At 46.4% G+C, this 12,112-nt stretch overlaps 1 protein-coding gene across 1 annotated transcript in view; it reads left to right on the forward strand.

Annotated features, from left to right (window-relative positions):
• Positions 1-10,159: 10,159 nt before the first annotated feature.
• Positions 10,160-12,112, forward strand: part of noa1 (nitric oxide associated 1) — a 29,645-nt gene continuing 27,692 nt past the window's right edge. Inside the window, exon 1 of the mRNA XM_060840474.1 lies at positions 10,160-11,235. Coding sequence (XP_060696457.1) covers positions 10,164-11,235 — 1,072 coding nt within the window. The 5' untranslated portion in view covers positions 10,160-10,163. The remainder of the gene's footprint in view (positions 11,236-12,112) is intronic.

The following is a 12,112-nucleotide window of genomic DNA, read 5'->3' on the forward strand; positions in this document are numbered from 1 at the left end:
GGGCATCTATCTCAACTGTGAGGGCAATGGTATGTGTCCACCGTCCTCCCCTAAAGTCTCGGGCTGCAGTAGCATCGGGTCTGCCAGGTACCTTTCTCCACTCGTCCGCTGGGCAAGCTGCCCAGACCAGCTGATGTATGTCCCTCAGATGTAGTTGGTGCCCTATCCATACACTATCCCGCTCTTACCAGAATCTGGTGTTTGCACTCCAGAGCTATAATTTGCCCAGGGAGGCCATAATTTGCTGCCTCTCTCCAGGGGTGAAGGGTTCATAATTCATAATTCACTTTGGGTTGTAAGTCTGTTCCTTCTCTGGTCATGGGTGCTAAGTTATACTCTTGCACAGTTCGTCCAATAGAGGGAGCAGTTGGTCCCTGCTGGACGGTTTCGTAGGAGGGGAGAGTCAATTCCCCTTCTCTACTTTTTCTAATCTTTGTTTTAGCTCCTTTATCCTGTCCTCCAGCTCCTCAATTCATTCTCTGCCTTTTCTCCACCTGCTAGTGGAAGCACCTGCTTGTTCAATTAGGCCTGGTAATTGGTACATTAACATTACCCCTATCTTTTTCAGTTTTATTTCGTTTTTGTTTATCTATCCACCCTCTCTTTTGTGCTAATGTGTGGAATGGAATCCCAACCATTTTTCTTCATTTATTTGTCAATCCTTGTCTGTCTGCCTTGTATTTCTCAATAAGGAAACCTGCAGTGTTCCCCTTAAAACTTTGATCTGCCATTTAGCAGATTGTGTACCGCTGGATACCCCCAACAGTAAAGTGTTCCTAACCAGTGGGGATTTCTCTACCCCAGGGCCAATAACACTGTCCTAGCACTGTCTGTACGGCTGTAGCAGCCTCCTAGCAAGGTGTGCTCTCTATTGATGGGACTCTTTATCCTCCCAGCCATCGCCACTATTCAAGCTCTGTCGTTCTACTACGGACTGACAGGGTATCACAGTTACTTACAGTGTCCACGCTCCCCACCTTGGTAACGTGCGCTCCACTGAGGTTTGGCTTTTGGTCAGAATGATCAGCTTCTCTTCTTCACCACATTGGAAATTACAAATACAAACAGTACCAACTTTTAACTTAAACTCTAACTGGACCGCGCGTTGTTCACACCTACAGAGTCCAATGTTACCTGACTTTGTCACTTGTGCTTCACAACTCCTAGTTCCCTTGACGCCTCAATTCCCACTTCAAATCCCAACCTTTGAGTGAGGGAGCAACCCTTCTTAACAACCAGTTTAGGGTAGGATCTTTGAGACAGGCACTACCTTGTCCTCTGGCCGTTCCAGCACGAGCAGCAGGTTCTTACAACAGTTAATACAGTTAACAGTTATTCTCCACAGACATGCACTTAATTTTTTTTAACTCAGTACACTAGCAAGTTAGACATTACAATCAGTATACCTTTTCAACTGTGTCTTTGGCCTGGTCTGACTCTTCCCGTTTGAGGTACAAATTGGTTCTTAGCCCCGCTCCCCGATCGTGGCCTTTGACCAGGGCACCAGTAATAAGAACTTTGCTCACTTTGTGGGGAAAATCACCAGAGTCGGGGTTCAACGAGAGGGTTTACTGTACAAGGAAATACCGGAGCTCCAGGGAGACAAAGACACCAACAGCATAGTGGTCAGCTTCTATTATTCTCTCAACTTGGAGCACGTCAAGATACTTTTATACATTTTGTGATATAATAGGTCAGTAGTGAGGTTCTTGTCTCTGTAACATAGTTTGCTTGTTGTAAACATTGCAGAATCGTTGATAGTTTCGATGCAGTCATAGAACCCCTACAGTGTGGAAACAGGCCCTTCAGCCCAACAAGTCCACACTGACCCTCCGAAGAGTAACCCACCCACACCCATTCCCCTACAACTCTACGTTTACCCCAGATTAATGCACCTTACCTACACATCCCTGAACACTATGGGCAGTTTAGCATTGCTAATTCACCTAATCTGCACATTTTTGGATTGTGGGAGGAAACCAGAGCATCTGGAGAAAACCCATGCATTCACGGGGAGAATGTGCAAACTCCACGCAGACAGTTGCCGAAGGTGGGAATCGAACCTGGGTCCCTGACACTGTGAGGCAGCAGTGCTAACCACTGAGCCACCGTAATTGTCATTGTAAGTTCCAGTGCAGCCTTTGTTAATTTCAGCGCAGTCATTGTCAGTTTCAATGTCTGCGTGGAAGTCCATTGCTGTGGTAATGGGCATTAATTGCTCTTCCTCTGAAGAACAATTACTGCAGCCCTGGCTATTAGCACTTTATATTGAATCCGCATCAGTTAGCATTTCTATCAAAGGTGTTGGCTGGACCCAGACACTTCGGTGGGCAGTATTCGTTACTCATTTGTATTCTCTCCCCCACCTGCCTTAAACTAATGAACTGGGTTGTGAGTGCATTGTACTGGCATTCTGGTGGCCCCAGGCAATACCTGTGTTTGCTCTGCTGTCTCTCTCCATATTGTGGTCCAGCAACCATCTTGTGCATCAGAGATGGCCAACTTATGGCTTAGCGGCCATCTTGTGTGTCCGTGTGTCTAGTGTCACCCTGCCCGTGCCATCTCTCACTTCAATTTACTCCTGTGTGAATTTGTATGTGGCTCAGATAATAGTCCAATGATTATTAAGAACAAAATCCTAACTTTTAATATACCCTTGAGCTTAGAAGGCTGAGAGGGGAACTGATTGAGACGTATAAGATTATTAAAGGATTGGACACTCTTGAGGCAGGAAGCATGTTTCTGCTGATGAGTGAGTCCCGAACCAGAGGACACAATTTAAAAATAAGGGGTAGGCCATTTAGAACAGAGTTGAGGAGAAACTTCTTCACCCAGAGAGTGGTGAGTGTGGAATGCTTGGCCCCAGAAGGCTGTGGAGGCCAAGCCTCTGGATACTTTCAAGAAAGAGTTGGATAGAGCTCTTAAGGATAGTGGAATCAAGGGTTATGGGGATAAGGCAGGAACAGGATACTGATTGACGATGATCAGCCATGATCATAATGAATGGTGGTGCTGGCTCTAAGGGCAGAATGGCCTACTCCTGCACCTATTGTCTATTTAGAACATAACTCCTTCTAGTCTTTCAGCAGAATCTCCTCCCTATTTCTACCTGCGATTTGTGCTCCATGGACGATTACAACTAAATTCATTCCCTCCCTTTCAAAGTGACTTTCCAGCCTCAGTGTGGTATTCTTATCCTGAATAAGGAAAGGAACGTTTTATTTTGAAACTCTCTTTCTTGCCTGTCTTAATAACAGGCACCTATTACTGTCATTTTCTATTCTGCGCATTTCATCACGCAACTTTCAATGTTAAAAATGACCTTTTCTAAATAACAGGGGAAGGCTTACAGCAATGGTCATTGGGAAGCTCTTTTTCAATCCAATCATCAAGACCATGACTAAATTTTAAAGCATTGTTTCACTCTATGTATTAGGATAAAAATACGACTAGCCAAGAGGAAAAGGGAAACGTACACAAGGGGCAGGCAGCTAAAACAAAATGGGCCCTGGAGGAATATTGGAAGAGTAGGACCAGTCTTAAATGAGGAATCAAGCGGGCTAAAAGAGGTCATGAAATAGCTTTAGCGAGCAGAATTAAGAAGAATCTCAAAGCCATTTATTCTTATAGAAGCAAGCGGGTCACTAGAGAAAGGATTGGTGCACTAAAGGATAATAAAGGAAGGCTATGTGTTGAACCTGAGAGAATGGGTGAGATTCCGAATGATTACTTTGCATCAGTATTTACTGAGGAGAGGGACATGATGAATGTTGAGATTAGAGATACAAGTTTGATTACTCTGGATCACATTGACATAAGTATGGAAGATGTGTTGGGTAGGCTAGAGGTTACTAAGGTGGACAAATCCCCAGGACTGAACGGGATCTATCCCAGGTTACTGACGGAGGTGGGAGAGGAAATAGTTGCGGCCCCGACAGATATCTTTGTAGCATCCTTAAATATAGGTGAGTTGCTGGAGGACTGAAGGGTTGCTCACGTTGTCCCCCTGTACAAGAAGAGTAGTAGGGATATTTTAGGTAACTACAGACCAGTTAGCCTGATGTAAGTGATGGGAATGTTGCTGGAGAAAGTACTGAGGGATAAAATCTATTTATTGGAAAAGAATGGGCTTATCAGTGATAGACAACATGGTTTTGTTTGGGGGAGATCGTGCCTTACCAATTTATTAGAGCTCTTTGAGAAAGTGACCAAGTTGATAGATGAAGGAAGGGCTGTAGGTGTCATACACATGGACCGTAGTAAGGCGTTTGACAAGGTTCCTCACAGTAACCTAATAGAAAAAGTGAAGTAACATGGTGTGCAGGGTGTTCTAGCTAGGTGAATAAAGAAGTGGTTGAGCAACAGGATACAGAGAGTAGTAGTTGAAGGGAGTTTCTCGAAATGGAGAAAGGTGACCAGTGGTGTTCCACAGGGATCAGTGCTGGGGCCACAGTTGTTTCTGATCTGGAAAGAGGGCACAGTTGGTATGATCAGCAAGTTTGCAGATGACAGGAAGATTGGTGGAGTAGCAGAAAGCATAGGGGACTGTCAAAGAATACAGGAGAATATAGATAGACTGGAGAGTTGGGCGAAGAAGTGGTGGTAGATGGAGTTCAATCCGGCAAATGTGAGGTGATGCATTTTGAGACGTCTAATTCGAGAGCGAATTATACAGTAAACAGAAGAGCCTTGGGAAAAGTTGATGAGCAAAGAGATCTGGGAGTTCAGGTCCATTGTACCCTGAAGATTGTTGCACAGGTGGATAGAGTGGTCAAGAAGGCATATGGTACGTTTGCCTTCATCAGACAGGGTATTGAGTATAACAGCTGGCAGGTATTGTTAAAATTGTACAAGAAATTAGTTCAGCCGTATTTAGAATACTGTGTATAGTTCTGGTCGTTACATTACCAAAAGGATGTAGACATTTTGGAGAGGGTGCAGAGAATTGCCTGGTATGGAAGGTGCTAGCTATGAAGACAGGTTGAGTAGGTTAGGTTTGTTTTCATTAGAAAAAAGGAGGGGGGACCTGATTGAGGTCTACAAAATCATGAAGGGTATAGACAGGGTAGATAGAGATAAGCTTTTTCCCAGGGTGAAGGATTCAGTCATGATAGGTCATGTTTTCAAAGCGAGAGGTGAAAAGTTTAAGGGGTATATTCACAGAAAGTACTTTACACAGAGGGTGGTAGGTGCTTGGAACATGTTGGCAACACAGGTAGTAGAGGTAGGCACGGTAGATTCACTTAAGATGTGTCTGGACAGATGCATGAGTAGGTGAGTAGCACAGGGATATAGATGCTTAGGAATTGGGTGATTGTTTAGACGGTGGATTTGGATCGGCTCAGGCTTGAAGAGCCAAAGGGCCTGTTCCTGGGCTGTAAATTTTCTTTGATCCTGACCTCTGGGCCACCTGTGATTTAAACTGTTTAAAAGAATAATTTATTCTTCAAACAAGGTTTTCTGGGCACTGGATGTAACATCCAAGTCTAAACTCCTTGTACTGATGTATCACCAATGATACACAGTTTAAAGTATATAACCTAATCTCAGCAGCAAGATGATTGGGTTGGTAGGTTAAAATGAAAAGAACATCAAAGTTTACTTCACATTAGTAAGAAGTGCTTAGTCTCTTTGAATGGTATTTGCTTCAGCAAGCTTGGGGTGACATTGCAATTTGCCTCATTAATTCAGCTGAAGTCTATAAGAATTGACTCACATTGATACAGTATGCAGGTTCTTTGGATGTTTGCTAATGAGAAAGTGTCACAAGGGGCTCTAAAATACATGTCTGCAAAGTAGCTTTGAAAAATTTACTGGCATTACATTTATCATCATTGGAGAGAATGTAATGGAAGCCATGCATCCTCCCAGAGAAGGGAAGGGGTGATAATGGTTCATACAGGATCCGGCCTCCTCCAGCATGGCCGACAGAATGTTTCATGTTGAGCAGGACACTCACATGGGAATCTAGAAGACACTAGAAAGCAGACAAATTGGTCCTGTAACAATATCATACAGCTAATATGGGGCTAATTCCAAGTTTAGACCACAAACATCTATTTAATGAATTTTAATTATTCTTACCAAAGAATTAACTGCACGAGGGGTCCAGAGCTTTTAAAAAGGGCCAGACACACAGTGCAGTGGCGTAATGTTGAATAATTGCTGCTATTATTTGTCTGGAGTACACCTGAAGCAGAACCACCAAGTCACCAATAATAAACTCTACATATGAATAATGAGCCTAACTACTTTTTAACTATCTCTCCCAACTCCACTCAAACACATTGTCGAATAAAGAACATTTTTTCAAAGCTTTTTATCTTGCACTCAGCAAGATGATAAATTCGAGGGTAAAAGCAACATTTGTACTGCATGTGAGGAGACTGCTGATTGGTGGAAAGTGGATTCTGATTAGCCATGGAGAATGCACCATTTTTGTTAGGGATCAGGCAACTTTGATTACTCTGGGCATTGCCCTCAGAAAGGAACCAGCAAGTAACTGTCACTTACTTCAGGTCGTTGGAATAGGCATGTGTGGATTCATATCATTTCTGTCTCCCACAAACAGGGCATTGTGCATCAATAGATGCAACTTCCTATGTCTGCAAGTGCACCATACTACGAACCTGACTGACTACCATAAATTATTGTGCAATGAATTACACTGTTCAGATTATTCAGCAAATGTTATAGAGTCAGAGTTACATAGCACTGAGACAGATCCTTCAGTCCAGTGCATCTGTGCCAATCAGATATCCTAAACTGACGTAGTTGCATTTAGCCCACATCCCTCTAAATACTTTTCATTCATGTAACCATGTGGCTGCCTTTTAAATGTTGTAATTGTGCCTACCCCCATCACCTCCTCTGGTCGCTTGTTCCACCCTCTGTGTGAAAAAGTTGCCTGTCAGGTCCCATTTAAATCTTTCACCTCACATCTTAAACCTCTGCCTTCTAGTTATAGGGTCTCCACCCTGGGAAAAAGCCCAAGGCTTTTCATCATTCCTATGCCCCTCATGAGTTTGTAAACATCTACAAGATCACCCCTCAGTTTCCAATGCAGCAGGGAAAAAAGCCCCAGCCTTTTCAGCCTCAGCATATTAGCTCAAACCCTCCAATCCCAACAAGTCTTGTAATTTTTTTTTAATAAACCCTTTTAATTTAACAACATCTTTCATAAAGTAGGGAGACCAGAATTGAACTTGTCCAATTGCAAAAACACATCTGGTGATGCCCAATGTTTTGCAACCATGGATTAGTTGGGTATAATCAATATGTTGCTTCTAATGAACAGCCAAGTGTTTGTTGCAATCCATCAGTCTTTGGTGCCATATCTGGCAGTACACCTGCATGTTCACTAATAACAGGATGTTGGCATTAGGTCAAAAGGATATCCTGCCTATAACAAAAATGGCATATGAATTTCAGTGCCACACAGCATCAACACCAGTAGCAACATTATTCGCAGTGTAATCATTGTCTTCAGCATTCACCCTGGACCATGGAGATCTATTTTGGAGGTTCTAAAAATAATGGTGTACCATCACCCATTCGACTCCAGTCATTATCTTATCAACACACCAACACCATGGATCTTGCAGGGAGGCTACCAGGGGTTTCACTGGATGGTCTCCCCATGTGGCAGTAGATCAATCCTACTCAGGCAAAATGCTTGAAGATGTGGAAAGTATTCCTTAATTGGCCACATAAATGGTTCAGATGGTTGTTCGACCAATTTGCACACAGCTAGCAATGTGGCACAGCACTTGAAGACTTCAAGAATGTCCCCCCAGTACCTTCCCCTAACATTTGCCAGTCCATTCCCAACAAGCCTTGAAAATTTCAGCCATGGTCACAAGATCAGGAACGGGGCGGTGGGGGGGGAGGTTCCAGAACAGCACTTCAAGTGGACAGACAGAATGGAAAATGAGACATAATCTAGATAGGATGTTTTATGTATAATAGTAAAAAAAAATCTTAGTCCAGATGACCAGGAACAGAATCAGTATGAGTGGAGACTAATAAAACTTCAGGTTTGAAAATACACTGAGGAGTAATTTATGGCTGGAATAATTAAGCATCCTATTAGTTTTAAACAGAGCAGCAAGCAAGAAATAATGGGAGCTTAAAACAAGAACAACTTAATAATTGTGGGGAACTTGAAGTTTTGTTTGGACTGGACAATTCAAATTGGCAAAGGTTATCAGGAAATTTGGCTTTTAAAGAACCAATTAGCAACAAAGTAATTTTAAACCTATGTGATATTGTGGGGTAGGCTTAGTCTTACCTTTTGCACTTGTGTATTGTACTCTTCCATCATAAAGGATAGAATATTTATGGAGCCCCCTCCTCCAGTGAGTTGTTTAATTGTCCACCACCATTCACAACTGGACACGACAGGACTGCAGAGGTGAGATCTGATCCACTGGTTAAGGCATCATTTAACTTGCTCCTTATGCAGTTTGGAACAGTTAGTCCTGTTTTGAAGCTTCAGCAGGTAAACACCTCATTTTTAGGTACACCTAACATTACTCTTGTGTTTTTTGTTGAACAAGAATTGAGCCCCTGGAATGGTGGTAGAATTATGAGTGGGTGAATGCCAGGCCATGAGGTTACAGATCGTTTTGGGGTATAATTCTTCTGCTGAAGGCCCATAGCATTTCATGGATGCTATGTATAGTAGTAAAAAAAATCTTAATTCAGTCATGAATTCTTCCATCTGTCCATAATCTATTCCAGAGGAGCCTCTACTCTTGATTTTAACCAAGCAGTAAGCTGTTTGATATCTGTGTGAATGAGTAAGCATGTGGCACTATTGCCAGCCCTATAATGTGTATCAAAAATTTAGTTTAATCAATTAGGTATTAATTTACTAAAGTAATAGTAATTTACAGTGTTAGCTTGAACAAAAGTCACTGAAGGTCTTTCATCACTATTCCAATTCCCATCCCCTTTTCCTTCTCACCATCCTCCACTCCTTTTCTTCTTCACCCCTTGATCTCCCCCTCAACCTCCCAATTCCTTTCCCTGTCCACCTTCTCCACCTTTTCCCCCACTCATCCCCTTCACCTACCTTATTCATCCCAACTCCTTCCTTACCCAATTCCCATCCTCCCCCCCCCCCACAAGCCGAAAAATCCCATGTCCTCCATTCCTCCTCCCATCACTATACAATCCCTCAACAACCTTCTCACCTTTCTCCTCTCTTCATTCCAGCACCTCTAACCCCTCCCTTTTCCCCTTCCCACCATCCTTTAAGGCTCCCTTTTCCACTCCCCCCACCCATCATTCTTTAAACCCACCCTTTTCCACATCCCCACCATCCTTTAGCAGTCCCTTTTCCACCCCCTCCCGCTCTTTCCTCAACCCCAGCCCCATCTCCTCCCCTCCCCCCACATCTCCCTTTCCCATCTCCTCCCCTCCCCATTGACTCCCCTCCCCCCACACCCCCGTTTCCCATTGACTCCCCTCCCCCCACACCCTCCTTTCCCATCTCCTTCCACTCCCCCACAACCCCATCTCCTTCCCCTCCCCCCACACCCCCCTTTCCCATCTCCTTCCCCTCCCCCACACCCCCCTTTCCCTCCCCCCACACCCCCCTTTCCCTCCCCCCACACCCCCCTTTCCCTCCCCCGACACCCCCTTTCCCTCCCCCGACACCCCCTTTCCCTCCCCCCACACCCCCCTTTCCCTCCCCCGACACCCCCCTTTCCCTCCCCCGACACCCCCTTTCCCATCTCCTTTCCCTCCCCCCACACCCCCTTTCCCATCTCCTTTCCCTCCCCCCACACCCCCCTTTCCCTCCCCCGACACCCCCTTTCCCATCTCCTTTCCCTCCCCCCACACCCTCCTTTCCCATCCCCCCCTTTCCCACCCCCTTTCCCTCCCCCCACACCCTCCTTTCCCATCTCCTTCCCCCCCACACCCTCCTTTCCCATTGACTCCCCTCCCCCCCACACCCCCTTTCCCATCTCCTTCCCCTCCCCCGACACCCCCTTTCCCTCCCCCCGACACCCCCCTTTCCCTCCCCCCGACACCCCCCTTTCCCTCCCCCCACTCCCATCTCCTTCCCCCCCACACCCTCCTTTCCCATCTCCCCCCCTCCCCCCACACCCCTCTTTCCCACTGACTCCCCTCCCCCTCCCCTGTGTCGGGGTGAGATGGCGCGTGCGGCTGTCAGTTGGTTCCTCCGCCGCGCGCTGTGCTCGAGCCGCCCGTTAGGCGCTGCCCCGCGCCGGGGGCCCAGCAGCCCGCCCTCGGCCTGGGCCTACGCGGCGGTGGAGCCAGCGAGGCCGGAGCAGATGGTGTTTATCGAGGACGCGGCTGAACTCGAGGATGAGGCGGCGGCAGCGCCGGGCGGCGAGGCGACGACGTCGGCGCCCAGGAAGGCCCAGGCCTCGCCCTCAGCGCTGCGCCGCCAGCTGCTGGCCTTGGAGGCGCTGAGTCCGCCACCGGCAGCCGAGCCGCAAGTGACCGACTTGGGCTTCCCGGCGCCTGAACTGCCGTCGAAGAAGAAGAGGAGGGAGAGCCGGCGGCAGGAGCACCGGGTGTACGGCACCGCCGACCCGCTAGAGCCGGCCAGCAGCTCGCCGTGCTCGGGCTGCGGTGCCCTCCTGCACTGCGTGGACCCGTCCCTGGCCGGTTACCTCCCGAGCGAGAAGTACAAGCAGCTGCTGGAGGCCGGCACCTTGCAGCGCTCCGTGTGCCAGCGCTGTTTCCTGCTGGTGCACCACCAAAAGGCGCTGGAGGTGCGGGTGCCGGAGGGGGAGTACCGGCGCCTGCTGGGCCGCATCGCCCAGGAGTCGGCCCTGGTGCTCTACATGCTCGACCTGCTGGACCTGAGCGGCAGCCTGATTCCCGGCCTGCAGCGGCTGGTGGGCGAGCGGAACCCCGTCCTGGTGCTGGCCAACAAGGTCGACCTGATCCCCGCCGACTGCCGCGACTACCTGAAGCGGCTCCGGCACCGGGTGCTCGAGCACTGCGGCCTGGCGGACATCTGCACCGACTACCGGGGCCGGGACGTGGTGCACCTGATCAGTGCCAAGACCGGCTACGGCATCGAAGGGCTGATCTCCCGGCTCCAGAGCTCCTGGCGCTTCAAGGGCAACGTGTACTTGGTCGGCAACACCAACGTGGGAAAGTCCACCCTCTTCAACACCCTCCTGCAATCCGACTTCTGTAAATCCAAAGCCCCCGATGTCATCCAGAGAGCAACTGTTTCCCGCTGGCCAGGTGAACTCAGCGGGTTGCGTGGGGTTTTTATTTTGGTCTTTCAGTGCTCGAGTTCAATCCCCGACTTCGGGGGTTTGAATGCTTTAGATACTCGAATTATTCCTCCCGACTCAAACGTGGCAAATGCCACAATTTAAGAAGAGGCCGGTAAACAAAAAGAGAACTTGCCGACTGATTAGTCTTGCATCTATACTCCAGACAATGTTGTTTTTGATATTATTATAATTCTACTGGAAAGAATTGGGATAAAGAGTTAAAATTAGTCTTGCACCATAGTCCAGACAATCTTTTTTGATATTATAATTTTACCGTAAAGAATTGGGATAAATAGTTACAAATTGTCTGGACTATAGATACAAGACTAATTTTTAACTCTATTTATCCCAATTCTTTACAGTAAAATTATAATATTAAAAAACATTAGTCTTGCATCAATAGTCCAGACGATGTTTTTTATATTATAATTCTACTGTAAAACAAAATTGGGATAAATAGTCAAAAATTAGTCTTGCATCCATAGTCCAGACAATGTTATTTTTTATATTATTATAATTTCTACTGCAAAGAATTGGGATAAATAGAGTTAAAAATCTCACATCACCGTGTTATAGTCCAATAGGTTTATTTGGAAGCACTAGCTTTAGGAGCGCTGCTCCTTCAGGTGGTTGTGGAGTATGAGATCATAAGACACAATTTATAGCAAAATTTTACAGTGTTATCCAACTAAAATGACATCTTGAACAAACCTGGATTGTTAGATCTTTCATATTTTAGAATGGGTTGCAGGTTTCGGTTCATTAATATGTAAATCCCAGGACTACTTTCAAGTCACCTTCTTGAGATAATGATTTGGAGATGCCGGTGTTGGACTGGGGTG

The sequence above is a fragment of the Hemiscyllium ocellatum genome, chromosome 2 (genome assembly GCF_020745735.1).
Source record: "Hemiscyllium ocellatum isolate sHemOce1 chromosome 2, sHemOce1.pat.X.cur, whole genome shotgun sequence".
NCBI classification, from domain to species: domain Eukaryota; kingdom Metazoa; phylum Chordata; class Chondrichthyes; order Orectolobiformes; family Hemiscylliidae; genus Hemiscyllium; species Hemiscyllium ocellatum.